The sequence below is a fragment of the Hoplias malabaricus genome, chromosome 17, assembly GCF_029633855.1.
Source record: "Hoplias malabaricus isolate fHopMal1 chromosome 17, fHopMal1.hap1, whole genome shotgun sequence".
In the NCBI taxonomy this organism is placed as follows: domain Eukaryota; kingdom Metazoa; phylum Chordata; class Actinopteri; order Characiformes; family Erythrinidae; genus Hoplias; species Hoplias malabaricus.
The window spans coordinates 9,867,641-9,891,131 of record NC_089816.1 but is presented as its reverse complement, the minus strand read 5'-3'; the positions used below and the strand labels follow the sequence as shown (position 1 = coordinate 9,891,131).

Genomic DNA, 23,491 nt, shown 5'->3' with positions numbered 1-23,491 from the left:
TACCCACACATGGAGGATTTATCTGATGGAGGGGAAAAAAAAAATACAACCCATTTGTTTTACAATTACCTCGACGCGTTCGATGCGGGCTCGGATTGGTGTGACCGGGGGGAAAATGCAAGCACCCATAAATATCCGGCATCAATGGGCTGTCAATGGGGCAGGAGGCTTTCGGAGAGACCTCTTGGCTGTCACACATACAGACTAGATTGGTTCATCAACTGCTACTGAGGCATCATTCCTTGAGAATTTATTGCCCTTGAACAACGCAGTTGTTGGAGGAGACAAAACGCTGCTGCTCAACAATCCATCTCCGGGCTGAAAATATTAATCAACAAATTAATTAGCTCATTAGGTTAAAACCACGAATGCGAGTGCGCTTTCGCGGCAGGGAGTCCTTTTAGCGTGCGACATGAGCACCACCAGTTAATGTGAGCTGTGCCCTGGCACCGGGTGACCGAATCCTACCGTTCAGATTTCAGAACAACCTCCTTAACTGGACTTAAAAGACAGAGACAAAAATAACAAAAAGAACATGGCAACACACTTGAAAGAACTTTTGCTGTAAAATTTCACACAGTGAAGTCATACACAGCACATTTTGCTGCAGTACATGATAGCATTGCAGGGGATATATTGTAGAATCAAGCCCATTCAAAATGTAGGGCCTGGGCCATTGAGCGATTTAAAAAAAAAAAAGATTTGACTCCAGACCACACTCCCTGGAAATGATGGAGGTATCGAGAGTGGCTCAGACCAGAGGAAAGAGAAAGGTAAAAAAAAAAGGATCAGAGCCAAGTAGCCCATGCCTATCCAGTGTTGTAGGTGCCCCCCCCCCTTTGCGGCGTATATTAGATCCGCGGCTAAAGAATGGGTCAGCGACCCCGGCCTATCCGCCACGCCTCTCCAGACCAGCGCTTTCAAAGCTCCCATGCCTATGCCTGCGAGAGGAATGTGGAGATAAGTGCATTTGTTGGCAAAGCACATCAAAGAGCCGCAGCGTGTCTCAGTGAGCCGCGGCAGCCGAGGCATGAACCGGGCCTTTGATCATCCCGAGCTTTCTGATCATTAAAATATTGGATTAATAATTGATTAAAAACACCAGGGCTTATTGTGTTGCGTCTCTAGATCCCAATTTATTTCAACCTTGAGACTGATTCCTCTTTCAAATGAATAAATACACTGTATAGACGCGACTCGGCCGGCCCAGGCTCGCCGGTGTAATCTTATATTGAGGTGCGAGATTATTGTTTTTCGTGACATCACATTAACCTCAAGCATTTATAGCCTTTTAAAAGTGCCAGTGAGAATGAGTTCAGTAGATGCGCTCTAAAATGATAATGGCGCGGCGGGGGCTTTATTTTTCCAAGTAATCACAAAGAGCAGCGGAAGAGTCGAACAGGTCGTTCCTCTTCTGTATTCTCATGCAGAGAAAGTTCCATAAACATTCAAATGGCTGTAATATTTTATTATTCTTGGAGGCTGACTTTAGCCTCTAGGGGTCAGAAGTTGGTCCCCAGTGTTCACGCCGTATTGCAGGCAAATAATAGCAAATGTATTACATCAAATAGGATTCATTCCAAAGGAGCAAATTATTCTGGCTGCATTAGGTGATTTATACAGAATTACAATGGGGTGGAATGGGCATGACCCATTGTTCTGAGGCAATTTGGGCTTTAATACATTTACAGTGTCACTCTAACAGCTTGTGGATGACTTACATACATATTTTAATTGGCTAAGTGCCATTAAAGTCAATAAAACTGAAGTGACACTGTTTATCGCATTGAGTTAGGATATATTTGGTTTAACACCTTAAGCCACAAGTGTATTATTTTATAATGCATTAAAAATCATTTTGACTCTAGGAGTTTATTTTGAGGAGTTCTGCTTAATAAAAAAAGCTTTTCTAGATAATTGTGAATGAGGTTTGTTGTTTTTCTTATGGTACATTCATTTATTTGGTGGCATGTCAGTATTTATTATTTAATTATTGTTTATTACTATTTTGAACATATTTATTGTACAATTCTTCATATATATATATATATATATATATATATATATATATATATATATATATATATATAGGCACTCATTCATTCATTTATGTTCTGTAACCAAACTGTCATTTTCATGGGAATGCTGGGTCCCAAATTTACCCAGAATCACTGGGTCACGTTAGGAACACAAACCAAGCTCTTCACAGACAGCAACCCAAGGCTGAGATTGAACCCTCAACCCAAGGACCCTGGAGCTGTGTTGCAGTGACACTCCCTGCTGTTTGCTGTATTCGAGCAGCGCAGCAGTCCTGCTTTTGATGTGTAGCAATGTTCAGTAACTGGCACACAGTGCAATCTTCTGCTTCCGTCGTTGTCATAATCTGCTTTGAGATCCAAGCATCTTGCTCAAATTATGTGCTGCTAACGGAAGTATCTTTTGATGCCAACATGTGGGCTTGAGCGCAGTTTCTCCAGGACTTCCGGACCGTTCCTCAGCTGTGAGGAAGCTGCCGTTGTAAACAGTAGGCATGCTAATCCATCTCCTGGTCTCCTGGTACATTTATAGCTCGGTGCATTATTCTGATGAATAGTTCTCAGCGAGGTGTCTTAGCACCTTCAGAAACTTTCAGCACCTGAAGGCGTTCACAGCTAAAAGACACCTGGCGTACGTTTCTTTGCGAGTTTCTTATGCAAGTTTTATTCACGTCAAAGTGACTCGCTACATTTGTAATGTGGCGACCATCTCATGCTCGGTTTGTTACGCTCACATGAATAAACATAGGTGCCGTGCGCTCGTTATGTTAGCCATATGGTTGCAGTGTTTTTCCGGGCCCTTGCACCTGGCTGCGTCGGAGCTGTTGTTTAAGATGTCCTTGGAGGGGTCACAGCCCCTCTCGCTATGTCTACCATGCGAAAGGAAACATTCCGTTTGGGCTCAGGGCCCTCCAGGGACCACTTGTGTGGTGGTGTCCTTCAACTGCTCTTGCTCTCCCCCCAAAAAACCTGTCTCTCTGGACCTAGCACATTGAGGTGCCATTATGAGCCAATTCCAACCCCCCCGCTACCCCCTTGCCAAGCCCCCTGCGTGTGGTTGGATCAGTGCTGTTGATGGCTGCACTAAGTTCCTGCCACTGGGAACTCAAATCCCAACTGTGCTTTTTATTTTACGCCCCCATAAAGCCCAGCTCATTGGTCAAATTGAAAGTCTTATTCATCTCCAAGTGGCCATGTGAATGTAGGACGGAACCTATAATGAGCCTAACCTTCTTCAATAACAGTCACCCTGCACTGCCTCTCTCTGACGAATGATGTTCTACACTGTTCACCTTTTTCTAAAAAAAGAGTTAAATAAATAATAATAAAAAAAGACGTATGTGTGTGAGAGTCCATACTCTCTTTCACGCTGCAGCGGGGACAAAGAAGTGTTCTTTTCACACCGGAGAACAAATATAGAAGTGGGAAAAGTGAAGTTATTGAACGTAAGCAACGTTCATATCGATCGGATCAAATAATAAAACACACACACGCACACACACACACACATACACACACGGACAGCAGCAATGCATCTATATCACAACGGTGTACAGTACAGTGAGAAAAGTGTTCCACAGTACAATATGCATAACCATACAATAATATTAAAATCATAATATAATCATATATAATGCATTTTTTATAATTTGATATTTTTAAAAGATTAAGTGGTTACAGCAAATGAATGAACAAATTAATACTTTTCAAATAACTTTTCTTAAATTGATTTTCATCTCTGAAATTAATGAAGATAAAATTCTGAAAATTAACGTATGCTATAGAACTTTATGATTTTTTATTTTTAAATAAACACTAGGCAAGATTTGGGTTATTTGCTCCAGAGACTCCCCCTAGTATAATTAATTTCTACAGCACTGAAGTGAAATCAGTGGAAAGGGTAAGGGAAGGGAATTGGTGGTTACCTACACTCCTCCAAAAGTTACATAGTGCTGTTTCTGCAGTGCTGAGACCAGAGTAGCAATAACATAGAATATATTGTGCCTTTTATAGGTCAGTAAATAATCACAATAAATTTTAAGCTGTATTTTAAGGTAAAACTATTACCTCACATTCTTTTAATGCATACCTGGTTAATCAGTGGGATGACTAGGAGCACTGAGGAGAAATCTGGAAGCCCACCTATGTTCTCATCTTTTCATCTACCTGTATAAGAAGAGTATGTGAATTTTCCAAGTCACCTTAAATGGTAGAAAATTATAGTTTTCTGAGACTATAGTTCATTCAGAGGGTCCAAATAATAATTCTGAAATGATTACGCTGTCATTTTTCAAGCTAAAACACTCAAACCGTGTTCAATTTGCCATCACTACTCCACAGCAACAGGGCACACTCCTTGTGGTGAATAAATCTGATTCTGATTGTAAACCCTGCAGTACTCGCCTGGCTAAATCCTCCGGCTGTCTGCAGTTTATTAGTGTGAGAGAGTAGAGTCTGATTCTGAGAAGCAGTGTTTTCCCGCCAGCGGCAGGTTGAGGCAACTCCACTCACGGCTGGGAGCACTTTGGCAGGAGAGCAGGAGAGCGGTGAAGGGGCTCCGTGCCGCTAAAGCTCGGAAATGACGGTCAAGCACAAGCTGTCGTCGCGGCTCAGCCTTGCAGAACCGGGCTGACAGGCCCTGGACTTCCACCTCAGCTGTTAAGTGGAAGGTGAGAGGATCGTGTGGCCTGCTATCACACACTTACCCACCGAGCCTTGTTTATGTGCCCATATTTGCTGATGTGAAATACGGCACGGCTTCGAGAGTGCAATATCTCACTGCACCTTGCACATAGGCTGCCCACCCACACACACACACACACACACACACACACACACACAGCTAAATGGAGTATATGCATGTGCGTACACCTGCTCACATGTTCTTATCATATATAATCATTTAGGAAATATTCAGCAAATTCCGAGGGTGAAATCTAGCATGCCCTCATTATCTCTCAACTATATACTACTTGAATATGGATATTTAAATGGAAATCCCAAGCTCAGACCTCTTCTGTCTGGATTGGCCGGAAAAAAAAATCCTAAGTGGTCTGGAAGGTGAGGGTCAATCTCAAGAGGACCGTTCTAAAAAAAAAGATCATGCAGAAGTGCTGTCCCCTCACACAGCGCATCAGATCCATGCTAAATGAGGTGTTCTACCCTCTCCTACTTTCTCTCAAGTATATATCGTTCCTCGCGCTCATTGTGTTTAAGCACTTTGTTGGCACTTTTAAAGGTCAACTTCTCGCTGCTTTGCTAAGTATGTTTTGGCACCTTGCCACTTCACGTTTTCGCTCAATCTACCAAGGTGTGGAAAAATATCCTTCCTTTGCTGAGCATTCAAATCGAAAAGAAAGGCAGAAAAAGGGAGGAGGGGCTTTTTTGGCCACTTTGGCAAATGTTCTCTTTTTCTTAAAAAAAATCTTTTCAGATTCTCAGACCTTGAGGGCATCTGACCGTCTTGAATACGTTATAATGAACACTTTTAGGTACCCTGCCAGGAACAGAATCCTCTGGTTTGGGCCTATGTCAAAACTAACCACAATAAATTGCTTAGATGGGTTCTGTTATTTTATATAGGTGATTTTATTTTGATATTAATTTTAATTCTGTAATCAGTTATTCTATGTGTTCATTCATATGGCCACAAAATAGCTACATAAACATATTACCGAAAGACCGATCACACAAAAATTGTTGTCATTTGTACACCGAGGACACTGCTTTATCATCATTTGTGGTTATTATACAGCCACTAAATCAGCTCCCATACACTGGTGGCGCTGTTTCAATGCATCCACTCAAAGTATGTTATGTATCCAACAAAGAGCTAAGAAAACAGCAGGATTTTCTGTTAGAAATAGCATTCCACCAACACACAACACTGCTTTTCTAACTTTCTAGACTTTACTTTTAGATTTCCAGGTTAGGTCTAGGGTTATAATTAGGATTAGCCTAAGGTTCAGGGCAAGGGTTGGGTGTAGGGAAAGTTTTAAGACTGTTTTTCCACATGGAATTGCCAGATATTAATATCCCATTCATACACAATTTACAAATCCTGGGAAAGGTCCATCAATAAAATATGTAAGTTTTCACCCCAATACCAGTCTGGGCCTTTCATGAAAATGGACATAAGCCCACAGCAACATCTAAAAAGGCTTTTTCAAACAGGGATGATATGTCATAGTACTATCTAGATGGGATTAGACTAAAGCAACCCCTGTGACAGTTTTACTTTTTGGAAAAAGCCTTCATAGATGTTTATGTAAGTTTATGTCAGTTGCATTAAGGGCTTCTCTATATGGCCTTGGACAAAAACAGTGAAGCCTGTTTTTAATGCCCTGTTTGCAGAAACCACCAGGCATCAAAAACAAGATGAAGTTATTGTATAAACCATAAATTTTAATACTAAAAAGTACAAGAAATTAACAGCAAAATACCAATTACTGTAGACATCTAACAAATATTCTTATAGAGTAAGGTAGCATTGGGCTTGGTGTAACTTCTGCAGCTAAAACCACAAGCCAAGCAACATTGGCAGATAATTCAATAAATCTATGGGTGAGGATGAGGCACCACGTGTACACATCCACTGAATCATCATTCCACTCATGAAAAGGAGAAAAAGAATGGTCCATACTGTCCAAGTCCCAGGCATACACAGTGCACAGCACTGCTCATGTTCAGGGCAACATTCAGAGCACACTACTGGGTACGAGGTGGCATTCTTCCCAGTGTGTCACTCAGAAGCCATGAAAGGCAGTGGATATTTCATGCATTGAGTTTTAAAAGCAAGCAACATATCTGTACGTGTTAACCTTTTTGCCCAAGAAACACTGCCAACGTTGAGATCAATGTGATCCATGTGTCAAGTTCTTGCACTTGATTAAAATGTGTTTCATTAACACAATTGCGGTTCTTCAGTTTTCAGTTTTCATACATGGAAGTTTTTCTCGTTAAGAATTGGGTTGATGTAACACATTTAAAACACGTGCCATTAATTTTAATTGCACTGCATGAATTGAATGCACTATTTTTGATTTTTTTTTTCTTTTTGTGACATTCAACTGTCTGGAACCATTGTTTTCAATAATGAAACTCACTAAACATCATAGCTTTATTCAGCTTCATGAGGTCGTCACCTGGAGTGGTTTACAGCTGTGGCCTCATCAAGAGTTAATCTGTAGAATAGCTCATCTTCTTAATTCATTCATTCATTATCTGTAACCGCTTATCCAGTTCAGGGTCGCGGTGGGTCCAGACCCCACCTGGAATCATTGGGCGCAAGGTGGGAATACACCCTGGAGGGGGCGACAGTCCTTCACAGGGCAACACAGACACACACACATTGACTCACACCTACGGACACTTTTGAGTCGCCAATCCACCTACCAACGTGCGTTTTTGGACTGTGCGAGGAAACCGGAGCCCCCGGAGGAAACCCACACGGACACGGGGAGAACACACCTTCTTAATTATATATATATATATATATATATATATATATATATACATATATATATATATATATATATATATATATATATATATATATATATATACACATCAGTGGCGGATGCTGGTCTTTCAAGGAGGGGAAGCTCAATTTTGGTCTACATCATAAAATGTGTTGGTTTATTTATACATAAATTCTACCCTCTGTTCCTTTTTAAGAAAATGATCTGTGACCCTGTCGTACCAACAAGGCGTCTTTTCCAGGGACTAGTGTCCTCTCAATGGCCAGCAGAGCTAGGCTGCTTAAACGGCCTTGGCCCATGTAAAGTGTGTCCGCCTGTGTTCCCACGGATCTTTATACCAAAGGATCGCTGATTCTCTCACTTCGCTGTCAATCAAAATGGGTCAGCCGAGGCCAGCCCACTGCCCCATAGACCCCCAGAGACGCTGAGTGTCTGATGGGCGGGACAAACCCCAGCATTTATCCAATGACTCATCTCGTTTCGCTGCACTTTGCTGCTTCGCTATTGAACTCTGTGGACGCTCAGCGTCCTCAATGTTAAAATCACTGTGAAGCTGCGTGAATGATTGAGAGGAAAACCGCGTCTTTACCAGTGATTAGAAGCTGATTCTGAACAAAAGTTGAGCACGTTGTAGTGCATATTTATTCAATGACATGTACACACAACAGTATATATTTGATCACTTATTTTTTTACATTTTAAGGGAAGCTGAGCTTCCCTTGCAGTCTTAGAGCAATCAATCGCCTCTGATATATATATATATATGATAGATATAGAGAGAGAGAGATAAAAAAAAAAAAGAAAAATAGAGATATAGAGAGAGAGAGAGAGAGAGCACAGGGCAACAACACACTCACACATTCACTCACCCACTCACACCTATGGACACCTTTGAGTCTGGATGAAAACATACCTAATGTAATTTTTAATATAATTCATACCATATTTGTTATTGGACATATATAAAAATGACAGCACTCGAAGACTGTACAGCCACACTTTCACACTGATGTTTTGAATAGTGACTGGCTTCCATTTCCGCATCCAGCAGTACCAGTTCACACCAGTGATAATTCATTTTCCAGCTCCACATGCTGGACAGATTCCCCAAAATCACTTAAGGTAAGGAATTTCATGTTAAATTACAGACTTTGAAGGGAACCCTCCCTCAGGCACTTCCATCTGAGCTGACTGTCTGTGAACACGAAAGTTTGTCTCAGTATGTTCACACATCCAAGTGACATCTCATTTAGCACATGTGGACCTGTTGGCTTTTCATCAGCTTATTACTATTAAGTGGTTTGTATTTCCCTGAACAATTCCTAGGCAGGGCATGCTTAAAGACCTGTATTGATCCTCATGGTACACACCAGCCCCTCATTTCATTAGGCCTGGTGCTGTTAATTACTCCACACTCTAACCTTTCAGTGTTTCATTTGGACCGACAAATTAGGTGAATTAAAAAGGAGTTGAAAAAGCGGCAAAAAGCCTGACGGTGTGGATCCCTGCACTGGTAGTGTCAAATTCCCAAGCGGCGTAATAATTAAAAAAGTTCATCAATGTTCCCTTTGCTCATCACATTATGCAGAGGTTGGGCTCGCCTGTAATAGTTCTGGAGGATTCATTTAGGAAATTAGACCAGTTTGATCTGGTTCTTCATCAAGAGAACGGCCCCCATGCTCCCTGGGAGCTCTCAGTAGATGGACTGCCACCTCTAGCTTTTTCACAAATGGGAGGGGAAAAAAAGGAGAAACATACAGAGAAATGCAGTAACTCATTTACCGGTGAATCGGTCGCTGCTCTGTGGATGCCCTCCAAAAAAGGTCCCTCCATGGCCTCCATAGTTATTCAGCCATTCAGTGCCATCACATCCAGTCTGATAATAACTTCATCACAATTGGCTAGAGATGCTCAGGAGTGTTGAACAGCCGGTTGCAGCGGGAGACCAACTGATTTATTGCTTGATTTAATTATGTATTAAAATTCAATTAGATATGCTTTCAGCGAAATTCAAAGTGAGTTTTGTCAAGCCGTCCCCTGAAAGCACATTCGGTTGAAGGACATCCACAATCACAATGCGCAGTCTAACTCAATAACAGCCGCATTCGGAGGGCCATTGACATGAGAAGTGAAGGTAGAGGAAGGTACGAGGTGAGTTGCTGAAAGATCTCGGCTTTTTGATGTTTGGCATTAAGAGTCCTCTGGACGAGGGCGGTATCAAACAACATTTCCAATAGACGGAGCGACCCAGAGTGGGATGAGTCGTGATGAAGAGATGGAAGATAAAGCTTTTATGAACTTGTCAGGATTGAGATGGGGCCATAAAGTTATTGGTATTCCTGAGACGAGTGTCCAGACCTTGGGTAACTTTTCGTCCCTTGCCCTTTTCCCCTTCTGCAGAGCCCCATCAAAGCTGAAGTCAGCCCTTGTTCTACATGTGGCACTGATTTATCCCACCAAGCACCTGGCTGATGTCATTTCTGCACAATTGTTGAGGAGAACGTCTGAAGGTCATGAACCCAACAGGCTTGACAAGCCAAAGGGGTTTGTGAGGGGGGGGGGCTCACTCCTGCCTCACCCTTCAACCGTGATTCTCTTCCGCATGACATTTAAATTGTTAATGGTTTAGATCTCTCTCCTATTGAGTGACCTGACACTTCTGTTCATCGAGAGTGGCACCACCATTGTCCTCACTCAATAATGGGAGAAGCCCAGTGTATTAGGGCTCCTGTTGGAAGAGGAAGATCACTTATCACTGTCACTTAGACCTCGTCTGGCAAACAAGACACCTGACGGTACGCTGATTAATGACGCCGGATAACTTTGTGAACGCAGCGAGAGCCCTGCACAGGTTCCATCTGATTCATATTTAAACATATGGCCGCCATATGGGTTCGGGTGTTTGCGTAAATATGGAGGCCTACCACAGTGAATCTGCAGGTGTCATATTCAGGGTCTGTTTGTTTTTTTCTTTTGTGCAAATGTACGTAGTGTTTAAATTATAATTTAAATGATTTCACATAGGACAGATGTTTTCTGCACCAAATTATTACATGTTAAAAAGCACCCAAAACACTTTTGACTTTAATAAGAAAACAGTTTACAAGCTTATGGATTTCTTTGCTAATCCTCAGGCTTTTAACCTTGTATTGTTATTTTACAAGGCATTTTAAATTCCAGATATTCCCACTGACTGTTGCTGCTGAATGAAAAACAACTGCTTTAAGATTGTGATAACTACTTGTTTATTCTTAATAATACAATCCGGAGTATTCACTGTGTGCTTAATCATTTCATAGCACGACAAAATCTGTTACACCAGTGAAAAAATTAATGTTATATAATTGTAATGAATTTATTTGTTACTTTCTTATGTATTTCAGTAACTGATGATCAGAACGCCAGGGCCCCCGACCCCGGCTGTATTGTATTGAATGTAATGTAAATGTATTGAAAGTTGACCTAGGTTTCAGTTCATTAGCACATTCGTGTTTGTATCTCAAGCTCCTACCAACCCACTGACTGTGAAATACCACTCAGTTTGATTTTTGGGGAATTGCCTAAATGGGAAATCGTGGGATTCAATTAGCTGTACAGGTTTTGCTCCCCTTTTGACGTCAAGTGCTTTAGAATTGTTCCACCCCCCGAATCTGAGGGTCTCCAGTCAGAAACCAGACATGTGTTACTATGAGAACTCAAAGATAAATTTACATGAAGTAAAATATAAACAAACAGCATGAAGAGAAAAAAAAACTGTTTTGAGAAAAATAATAACACAATACACAATGGAAGAAAAATGAGCAAAAGTGGTGAAAAATGAGTGATTCCACACTGTGCCTCTTTGCGTGTGAGGATGGTTTTGTTTGATCAAACAGCAGAGTATTAATGAGTGACTTAAACAAATACTCAACAAGCTCAGGGGCCAAAAGGATCAAATGAAGGGAGCCCCAGCTGTAACTCTGCTTTTTGTAGGTTTGAAGTATTAAAGGGTATTGAAATTAAATATGTACAAAAATCACTATTCAGTTTAGGGCCCACTTTGGAAAATGTTTAAAAGCTGAAGAACACATTGTTTGGTGAAATCTTTATAGGTACACAGTAAAAGCAGCAGTGCTGGCTTGAGCAGAATGGATGCTCATTAACAAAAGCAGAGCTAACAATGAGTAAAGCTTTGACCGCACAACGGCCGTAGAGTACTTAGGTTTGATCAGCTTGAGCTGTCATTTTGTTCCGGCTGATCCCGGCCACTCCGCTGTTTATTTACACTTCTGATACACTTAGAGGTATTGACTTGGCTCCGAGTCCTCTAACATTAATAGCAATGGTTATTGATTGGTAAGATTGATTTCTGGGCTGATGGAAACAGATGCATAATCACGGTGGACTTGAGTAATTTACACAGAGAGAGAAAGCATGGCGGGGCGATCTTAATAAGCCCAGACTAATTAACACAATAACAGCCAGCCATGTGCAGCATTTCAAGTATTCATGGGCCTCACGGAGTCTCAGCACAAGTCTTTCCTTATTATTTCAGTGTCTTTTAAGGCTTGTAATTGCAGTTGGCACAGAAAAGATGCCTGCCAAGAGGCTTTTCGATATTACAAATGAGGACTAACCTTCTTCCAGAGATCTGTGCTCCGCTCACTTTATTTATACACATTTGAGAAAGGCTCTTTGGATAGAGGCAAGGCAAAACAATGCAACCCATTAAGCTGAAGGCAGAAAGAGAAGGTCATGTGTTTATATCTTCAAATGAAGCTGCAGTAAAAAGGAAAGTAATAGGCAGCAAAAGCCAACAGGCCTGATTGTGCACGGAGGGTGACTACGGATAAGAATAGAGAGAATGTGTAAATCTCTGTGATTCTAGACGAGTGCTGTGCTGTGCCGAGTTGGATTTGGATGTAGTCATTTGTGTGTACACAGGGGGAACAAAATGAGAGAAAGGCAAAATCCTACCAGCAAAGGGGCTTGTAGAAAAGTAACTTTGGGAAAAAATATCATAGAACTGCTTTATCGCAGCCAAAGTATTTCACAAAAAAAAAAATAAATAAATAATAATATTATATATATATATTTTTTAAAAGGGTAGTCAAACTGCCCTTTCACTAAGCACATGGTGGCAACATGGCGGTGGAAAAATGTACTGGGTTGGACATGTTTTGCTTGCTTGGCACTTGCTATTGCTGTGTGATATAGCCATGGGTTTGCTGGATATCCCTTTATATCCTGAAAGCTGAGTGGAATCTGCATTCCACATCAGGCAAATACGAGTTCAGGAAAAGCATAACAAACAGTCCTATAGAACATGGCGAAGAACTTGAAAAACAAAACAAGACTGCTATTTAACTCCTATATAATTATTCCTAAGCTGATAACACTGGGGCATTGGTTATCCTCTATGTTTATGTTGCATTTATTTGATGTTAATAATATTTCATTAATTCATTACCTAATATTTACTATTTAGGTAAAATTCCATGAATGAAAACTGAAGTTGGTACATTTACACAACAGTTACAGTTACAGAGGTAACAGTGCATAGACCAGCAGTCTTTTTTACATGTATTATTAATGTGTAACTACACCGTTAATATTAATTATTTGTGACAAAATGTTAAATCCTCAAAAACATATTATATTATAAAATATTAAATGTCTCAAAATGCTCGTATCAATTCAGAAACCACCCTAAGAAGCATACATGCTAAAACCTGAACATTTCAACAATAAGAGAAATCTCTTGATGTGTGGATGTCCACATACATTTTTGACAACCCAGCTCTTCTTCATGTGCATAACAGAAGATTAGAAAATCAAATATGATGAGGGAAAACATACAGTTGTTACCAATCTGTAGAGCTCTTTTTAGTTAGATTTGTTGCAAACACAGAGGTCTTGTTGAGAACAGTGCTATATTGTAGATATTATAATATGAATATTTATGTTCTGGAACATTCAAGATACAATTTTGCCTTGTTTTACATTTTAACTGTCATTCCTTGAAGCGGTGTGAAACCCGACTACAGAAGTTCACAAACAGAGAAGAAAAACGAGGGCGAAGGTAGAAAAAAAAACATGAAACAAATCATGTGTATAAATAATTGTAGGTTATGAACACATCCCACATCTTGTGCCCACATGGCATCAAGGACAAGATGATCTTTGTGGTCGATTAATTCACAAGGACATTAAGGTTTATTTGAGTCACTCTGTTTATATTTTGATTAACACTGACTGGCCATTAATACTCTGTGAATCATAATGCGATTCCAGGGGAGCGAGAAAGGGCAGTGCAGGAAAAAGCCCTATTAAAATAGACCCATGACTCCAAACAAGGCCCATGGCTTATGCACATGCAGCAGAGAGATTCTCGGCTGTTCCTACTAGTCCAGACCTCACGCTGTTTTCTGGCGGCCACTATCCGCATCAACATATGTTCAGTGTGCGCAGTGTTATGAGCCTTTAGAGTTCAGTGCAAGTCTGAAGCTTTCCAGAGTTCAGCCATGTTCATAATCAGTGTTATGTCTAGGAGCAGTAAACCATCGGTCCCTCATGGACCTTTTAGAGCTGAACCTGCACAAGAACATCTCCTTAACTTGCTTATTATCAGCCCCACGCACACAACCTTTGGGCCGAGCAGGGAATGTTAACAATGACAAAGTCAATGCAATATCTGCTCCGGATTGGAGGCGTCGAGTCTAATGAGGTCACCGGGCAGTTATGATGTTTTATTCCTTTTGCTTTTGAATGCCGCGGCTTCATTTCCCCCCTCGCTGCTCATATGAGACCTGAAAAAAATACCAAACTGAAATATTTAGAGCAGATGGAAAATTTTGGGCACTGCCTTGCCGTCACTGTTTTTATTTTATTTAATTTTTTTTTTCAAGTTCACTCTTAATGATCATCATACAAATGCAATTTCCTACCACCCATTTTTCAAGGGAATTTCCCTTCGGAGGGCTTGAGGGAGATCTCAGATATATCATAATGTCTTTGTAATAAACCAAATCGAACCAATTGCGTCATTTCCAAAAATGACAAAATAGTATAATAAAAGTATACAAAAAAAAAAAGTCAATAAATCTTAGTGCCAACAAGTTCCTTGGCTGCTCCATGCAACGGAAATCCAAAAAAGGGGGTTAGAGGGACATACTTAAGAATAGTACACAAATTAGTTCTGAACTTGGCAGCATGAGTGCCCATGAATAATAGCTTAAAGAGGCGAGAGGGAGGGAAAGGTTGCGTGAAGGTTAGAGGCACTCATTTGCTTTTAAGCTTTTGGGAGATTCCTGTATGTTAGCCCACATGCCGCCACCCACAGGAATAGAGGAGAAGAAAATGTGTGTGTGGAGGGTGAGGGGGTGGATTGGGGTTTGTCTGCGACTCAATCTCATTAGCTGCATCTGGGAGAAAATCTCAGCCCTTTCTGAAGCTGGATCATTACACCACGTTACAGGGAATACCTCATAAGTGTAAATGTGCACTGGAGGCTCCTGTTGGCCTTAGCTCTGGGAAGTGCCTTGGAAGTCATAACAAAGAAATGGGATGCATAATAGAATGTCAAGGCTCAAGACTGATCACACATTCAAATGATTGATTAATTACATGGCGGTTTAAGGCGAGAGTGTGTTAGTCTTATGCGGCCGTTGTTTGGGAGCTGGTTTGGAAATGATGGAGACAGTAGAGTTCCAGAAACAAGTGCTGCTGCCACGGCTGCTGCTGTAACTGAAAACGTAAACACTCCAGCGGAATACGGAGAAGCATGACTGTGCACCATCAATTCCGGTCAATATGGAGGATCAGGTACGTATTATAGAAATGTGATCACTGGAGCGTTATCTGCTTGTCTCCTGCTTCAATTACATTTGGAATCAATGCAGTACCCTTGTCCTTTTTTTTCCCTTTTTTCTTTTTTCATCCCCACCACACATGTGTCTCTTTTCATTTAGCGAGCCTTTGTACCGTTTGTGAGCAGTAACTCATCTATAGAGTGAGTCCCGTGGAACGTACATCAAGGACTAGAGAGCTTGTCTGAGTACAAAGAGTAGAAAGCTGACACCAATGTCAACTCATCGCATTGCATTGATGCATAATGAGGGGGATAAAGGACTACTTGAAAAAGAAGCGCATAGTAAAGAAGCCCAATAATGCTGTGCTCATGAATGCCGTAATTAAAAGAAATATCTTATTTCCTTGCTCAAAAGGGATTCGAGCATTTGAAGGGTTTTATTTAATCCGGCTTCGGGGAAAAAAAAATAATAATAAAATAAAAGAAGAAGATGAAGAAGAAAACAAGAAGACTTTGCATCAGGCTCCATCTAAATTGGACTCGGAGCTTCAGAGGGAAATTAGGTGAAGTTTTCCTCAGGAGTTCTTCGGAGAGCCATCAGAAACAAAGAAAGATGAGCGCATCATTAAACGGGAGAGAGTTCATCTTAACAGCCCCTCAGAGCCTGTCCTCCCACTTCCACGTACAACACAATCAGCAATTACCTGAGCCTAGGTAACCCAGGATTCTCTCACCTCCCACCACAAATTATCAAATAATGGTGTGAAAGCAGATTACAGCTAATGGGCTGATGTTATGCTAAAGGTAGCTTGTAGTATCGAGTGACGAGAAATGCAATAAGTAAGCAACAGCTTAGAAGGGAATCATTTGAATTCTAATGGCCGGTGTATCAAGCTTTCTGTGAGCAAGAGCTTTCAAAAAATTAAGAGGTTAAGCTGCGTGGGGCAGAGGCTAATGCATGGAAAAAGCCTGCGGACTTGAGTTGAGGCAAAAATCCGACAAGTGCAATGACACTCCATTAAACGGGATGGAGGACACGAGGAAAGCCCGTCTGAGCGAATAGATTTCCAGGTGGGCACTGCAGGCCCATGACACTGGGCTACTTGCACTCTGCCAAACGGACTCATTTGACAAATGATTTCATATCAAAGGGCCGTGCTCTGATTCAGGCTTAATTGATTGGACGGGAGAGGCTGAAATCCCTGATTGGTTTAACTAAAGAGAGGCTGAAACATGCCACGGCTTCCGAGACAACCTGGCAATTTGAGGTGGGATTAGGCAAAAAAAAAGTCCTAGAAAGAAAAATGAAGAGTGTTATGCTTTGCCTGCCATCTACAAAGTCCAACAGATTAATACAGGAATATATGGGAAGAATGAGACAAATTAATCTTGTTCTAACACCATAAATCACCCAATCCGTGCAGGTTACAGGCGTAATTCCAGGGGTTAGAGTTCCCTTCATCTCTTCATTAGCAGGGTCACACTGAAGCAGGGGACCTTCCAAGGGGCCAAGTCTATAAATGCAGTGGCCTAGCTATAATACAGCTGTTAAAAAATAAAAAAAATAAAAAAATAAAAAAAATAAAAAAATAAAGCCCCTGTGCCAATTAAAGTAGAAGGGACACACAGCACATTAACACTTTACATGTAATTAACAGTGAAGAGGGAAGGAGGCTATAGGACTGATAAAGGTGAGGAGACTGCAATCAGATGCTTCAACCCAAGCCTGCACTACGTTAAACGTGTAAAGATATTATACGTAATAAAAACAGTGTTACACATATAACACGTTCTTTGTTATGTACGTTTTAATATAAATGAGTTCAATTTATTCAAGCTGTGCATGGAGGTTCCAATTATTCATATTCCTGAAGCAGGATAAAGAGCAGAACACATTTTTATACATTGTTGCTGTCCAGTGAAAATAAAGAAATAATAATAAAAAAACATTTATATCCAAAATAGCAGCTTTATAGGAGAGTAATTCAGGAGCATTTCTATTGATCCATTCATAATCGAATGTTCATACCATTTAAAGACCAGCTGCTTTGTTCAAATGATGTAGTAAACTAAACATGCAGCTTTACTCCACATCATAGTTTTAGTTAATGATTATAATATTCTTTTAATTTTTCTCTGACACTGAAACATGAGCAAACTTGAACTCATTGGCTGTAACTGACATGAAAAGATGTGCGGTCTCAGACTTGTGCACATCACTGTAACAATTAAACAAGTTTGCTTAATGTCTATAGCATGTGCAAACCCTCACACTGGTCCATTGTCAGCCTTTTCGACAAAAGAAAAGGCACCGAATTTGAGTGAGTAGACCACCACTGTACTTTATCTTCTGGCTTGTGCGTCAAATATGGCTGCTGTAGTAAGTCATTACGATCAGCAGTATTTCCACGGTGACATGGCTAGAGGCTGGAAAGCATCCAGCAAGCTGCTTGTATAAACAAAGCAATCTAAAGTGCTTTCTCAGAGAAATGCTTTCCGTGCAGCAGCCATCTCGCTCTAGCAACGGCTCGCTGACGTCCAAATCAAGCGAAAACATCTGTCCAGCTCCGAAAGCATTAGCTTGCTTGCTAACTGGCCGGCTTATGAAATGCGACAATGGCCAAGGCTTGCTGTCAGCTCGCTAAGTCCAACACTCAAGATGATATATTCCCAACGCCTCAGAACTGACCCATTCCACCACATCTCGTCCATTAATTCTATTAGCATTGGTGTGAGTCATTCATTTCATTTTAGGCCACATTTCACATCTTCTACGTGAGTCAGCCTGAAAGTACATTCCATACAAGCTGACTGCAAACAAGTTCAGTCCATGAGTATGATACAATATACTACAATTATAGATTTATAGACACCCCGTAAGGCGAGAGGATCCTGCTTGTATAATGTGCATTTGTTGTGGTCACAGTTGTTTACTTTTATATACAGTTGTCATCTCTCATTGAATGGATCACGATCTTAAAATGATGATGGTGTTTTAGGGACACTAGAGAAAGCAAATTCATAATAAAATATTTCCATTATTTAAGAAGCACTATAGGTAAGATTTAGTATTTTTGCTCCTGGGCAGCACTGTCCTGAAATCGAGGCAAGGTGGTTTCCAACATTCCCCCAAATGTTACATAGTGCAGTTTCTTTAGTGCTAAACCGGAAGTATCAATTTATTTCCTTTTACAGGTCTTTTAACAATGAATATAATGAATATATCACATTTATTTTCAGAATATGAACTTGCAATGTGGATATGCATTTAGGCAATTTAGTGTAAACAGCATGAGTGTGTTTTAGCAGAGTGCAGATGGTGTGACTGCGATAGTTAAAACTGACATGCTGTTAGTTTACCATGGCATAAAAGAATTTTCCCTTTATTCTCAAAATCTTTTTTAGCAGGACTTTTTTTTTTAACAAATGGCAGTAAATGCCACTGTACACAGTGATAATTAGGGCACTATGAAGATCCCCCTTCCAAACCCCACCTACACACACCCCTTGGGGTTAGGTCTGTGATCCACAAATAACTGACCAACATCAGTTCCTGACCTCACCTATATAGCTGTGACCGAATGCTATCAAATCTTCATGGCAATGTAGCTACTCTAAATCCAGTTCAGAAGAGGAGCATTTACTGCAATATAGGGGGAGCATTTACTTCCAATCAATAGCCTGGATTTCAGAAGGTGCCCACAAACCTTTCACCATATACTGTACATGCAAAAGTTTGGGTTTCTCAGGAGTGTCCAAAATTTTGCATATGATCGACCATCCATGAAGGCACACAGATGGGCACACAGGCATTCCAAAAGAACTGTACACTCCACCCCGCCCTTCAGACACACACACACACACACACACACACACAATGCAACCTGCTGTATGGCAGTGGCTGAGTGGCAGCATGGTGTACCTTTTCTCTGTTTGACATGGACATGCCGTGCGCTCTGGTGACAGGCTCAGTGCAGCCGCGCACCCACAGGTCACTACTGACCTTTCAGATTGTGATTTTTTCCAGCTCGGCTACATGTTTGTCTTGAAGATGTCCGCCAAAGCATCCTCAGGCACCACAATAGGGACCGGGGTGTGGGGGCAGGCATTTTGCTGCTTGTCTTCCAGGATCACGCCTACTGGCTCTGAATGGCGTATGCAAGTGGACCCCGCATCCAATGCATACACACACACACATTCTCCCAGATATTGCTGCCTGACGTTTTACATGCTACCAAGCTTAATTGCTGCATGACTAGACCCGTTGTTTAGGCACTAGAGGGATTTCCATTTATTATCTGGTATGAATCATTATTAAGATGTGCTTATTCACTGCCAGCTTCCCTCTTATTGCAAATGTTGTGTTTTCAAGCCTGGGAGAGCAAAAGGAGAAAGGGAGTACACCAGTGCACCGTCATGTAGAGCAGATTTCAAAAGGGAGGCGGAAACAGAAAGGATCTGGTATTATACAGAGCGCCACAAAGGGCCTCGATCATAAAAATGTGCCTGGGTTTTTGGTTTTCTTTTTTTCCTTTTTTTTTTTTTTCTTTTTAATATCGACCAAGCGGGAGGGATGGGGTGCAGTCTTGTCCCACCAAAGCTTGGAAGGCTGCTGCTGCCAGGGTTCAGCATGCACCACACACAGTAAGGAAGGGAGGAAGAGAGGGAGGGGTCAAATCCTGCTCCCATCTGCCATGTGATTTGTGGGGCCCAACATGCAGGCAATGACTATACCTTCCTTTCACAAGTCCACGGCGACGCTGAGGTTAAGCCCACGGATAAAGTTCAAAAAGGCCTGGAATATCAGCCGGGGTCATCAGCCCGATCTCCCGGAGAGACGTGCCTGCTCTAATGCCAGACAAATGATGGCTCGCCTCGAGTCAGGAGCACTTCATCAGCGCTAAGCACCGGGGTGTGCCATGCTCCACGTTCCGATGCAAGGGCCGGAATTGGGGAGTCTCTCCATTTCCCACCATTGACCCCACTGTGAATAGCATTGTCGGGGAATGAATTACTGGAGAGAGGACAAAGCGCATAATGTAAGATATTACTGTGTAATTTAACAATGCTCCAGCCTCAGGGACTTTTTCCACAATCTAATGTATAGCCTTTGGAGTACAATCGCTATGGAAACCGAAGGCCCTCTGTGACCAAGTTGCCCACCCACACAGACAGCCGTTAATCATCTTCACTGCAATACTGGCACAGCAGAATTTGGCCAATGTGTCAAGCAGCAATTATGTATACTTAGTGTTGTCTCCACCCCCTCCGCTCCTCTATTCCTGACTCCCTCCCTCTCTGCTCCCTCTCACTCTCTTCCTCTCTCCAGGGTAACTCTCACTCTCCTCTATCTCTTCCTGCCTCGCTCTCCCTCTTCCTCTCCCCTACTTCCCGTTTTATATAATCACCACACTTTTAAAGGCTCTCTGTTCATTAGCTCCCTTTCATCGAGGATGCATACAATACAGAGGAAGAAAATAGGAATGGTCTTAGTGCCACATAATAAGACATTCCTATTATATAAATCATATCCGACCATTTAGCCATTATACTTTCATTCTGGGCTGAGTGACACACCAAATTACTCCGCCGCTCCATTGCTTTCTTTGCATATTGGTTTGTGCAGATCACAGACACTAATGGAAAGCGACGAGACAGAGATTATGTTCCGCTGGTCGCAGGGAAACCGTTAACGCCATCGCAAATCTGTGGCATCCCTTCATTACCTCAGTCCGGCTCGGTTGTTCCAAGGGGAGCTGACAGCAACATGGGAATCGCAGCGCTGCCCATATTTCAAGGACATCGCATACGGCCAGCCGTTGACTCATAGCGCATCAGCAGTGTACGGAAGGTGTCATTAGAGGTGATCTGGACAGGCGCAGCGCAGGCCCGAGTGAAGGACAGGGCAGCAATTAGAGCCTGCGTCCGTGTCAAGCAGCTCAGGACAAAGCTGATTGCCTTTTTATTTTATTTTTTTTATATTGCACTACAGCGAGCGCCAGTGTCATTTTCACGTAACACGCTCAGATATAAATAGTCCACAGCTCGCCACAGCAACCACCCAGTCACCAAAGATGGCGGTCAGTGCATTAAGGCAGTACACTTAAGACGGAGTTTGAGTTTGACCACTTGGTGACAGCCTGTCAGACATGCCACTTTCCTACCCGCTTTTTTTTCCCTTTTCTTTTTTTTTCTTTCTTCTTTTTCTCTCCCTGGCAACTCCAGCAGAGTCTTTACTCTTGACCCTTCTAGTCAACCAGAAAAGGACATGAGCATTTTGACACATTTCGGGGTTAGGAGGAAAAAAACAAAAGTGTGAGGTTTCGCAATCTAGCACATTAGCACGTTCGCATGCAGACAAGGCTGAGAGCTGAGGACAATTTTGTGACAAAAGTTGCGAAGGAAAGAAGCAGAGGGAGGCAGATAAATAAAGCAAGAAAGAATGCACAAAAAATGAAGAACAGGAAGAAGACAAAAAAAACAGGATGTGTGATTATTCCTAGTCTTTCCAGTAATGAGAATGAAACTGATTGTTCTTTCAGTTTTGCTGAATCCCAAGCCAATGCGCATGAAATCACTGATAATCCTGTCGCTGCTAAACTCGCAGAAACACAGTGGTACACTTCAAAATCTTATTTTCAACACGAGTGTGAGATAAGACACTGCTGAGTAGGACATATCTGAGGTAATAGTTTTAAAAGCAAGAGGAGTGTACCCTGATTCAATAGCAAAGTCACTTCCAAAGAAGGGCAGCAAAGAAATGGCCAGTTAAGAAATAGCAGGGGATGATCATAGCAAAATGATGAATATAATTATGCAGGCTAACAAGCTTCTTTGTGATTATTGGCATATATTCTTATTGGTCCCATAGACAAAATCAAAAAAGGGTAGGATAACTTACCTTGTGGGGGCAAGTGGCAGAAATTGCTGGAAACGTCTTGTCTGGGGTCTGGCTCTGGTTCTACAACAAAGAGAGATAAATAGAGAACAAAAGCGAGAGACATTAGCTAATTTCTTAAGCTAAAGTGAGGAAAGCACTTCAGAAATTGTTGCCACACTGTGTCGTGTTTAGAGCAAACATGGCGACCTATTGCCCACACACTAATTCTAAAGAATCAGAAAAAGCCAAGTGAGTGAGTAAAGGTTAAGATCATTAATCTCTGGAGGTGGAATAAACCCTTAAGTGATGGTTACAGAGAGCCATTCACTGCTTCCTGGGTTTGCCTCCCACATGAATGACTCCGCTAATAATTATAGCATTTCCGCACAACATATGCACCAAGTCCAAAACAGGAATTCATTAGGCAATTACCATTTTGTAAATACGCCTCTACATCAGACAGATACATGAAATACGACACTAAAAAGGTTACGCTTAGGTAAGCCAACAAGGCAACAACAGATGGCCCTGCTGTTTGTGATTATGTAGGATGTGAGGCCTTTGCACAGCCACAAAGGCAAGCAGAGGGAAAATAAAAGCCATCTTTAAAGTGACCTCATATGTGGGAGCAGGGGGGGAAAAAGAAAAAAAAAAGCAGGACTCGGCCTCAATGGGGAACGTGGGCCCCACAAACTTCTCCCCCAACTACCTCTGGGAGGCCCAGCTGATTCCAAGCAGGTGCCGCCAGTCATTTCCTCATATCCAATTATCTTCCTGTGGTACAACTAATGCACCTTGACACTATTAATGGCTTCCTTATGGTATCACCGAGAGAGATGAAACATTGAACTGTCCGGGCTTCAACATCTATATTTCATTACCACTTAGAGGAGTCAGCATGAAGTGTGGGGAAACTTCTCTTCACACCCGCAGCCTCATAAAAAGGAAAGACCCTCCACAGCAGTCCTCAGCAGCCCACTGCTCGAAACAAGGGCCTTTTTGTCCCCTGCTCCTGAGATGGCCAGACTCTGGGAAAGCACAGGAATGATAATCCAGCTTATTATTAATTTCTATGCCGCTGACCAATTACTGCCCGGCACCTCTGCTTCTCCATGTGTTTCCCTGAGGCAGCAGCTTTCCCTGTAATGAGTGTGTTTTAAACAATACCTGATATTGTAACCTAAGCGGCGCTGACACGGGTAGTCAAGAAGGCAAGGCTAATAACGTACACCTTCTCTCGGTCACAAGGGCAGCTCAGAGGACGTGTTTATTTAAGAGCGCCGCTGTCAGCATCATTCCCACTGAC

At 41.8% G+C, this 23,491-nt stretch overlaps 1 protein-coding gene across 1 annotated transcript in view; it reads right to left on the bottom strand.

Annotated features, from left to right (window-relative positions):
- pcdh11 (protocadherin 11) overlaps nt 1-23,491 on the bottom strand; it is a 214,876-nt gene that overhangs the window by 97,637 nt on the left and 93,748 nt on the right. Inside the window, exon 4 of the mRNA XM_066650065.1 lies at nt 22,207-22,266. Within this exon, the coding sequence (XP_066506162.1) occupies nt 22,207-22,266 (60 nt within the window). The remainder of the gene's footprint in view (nt 1-22,206; nt 22,267-23,491) is intronic.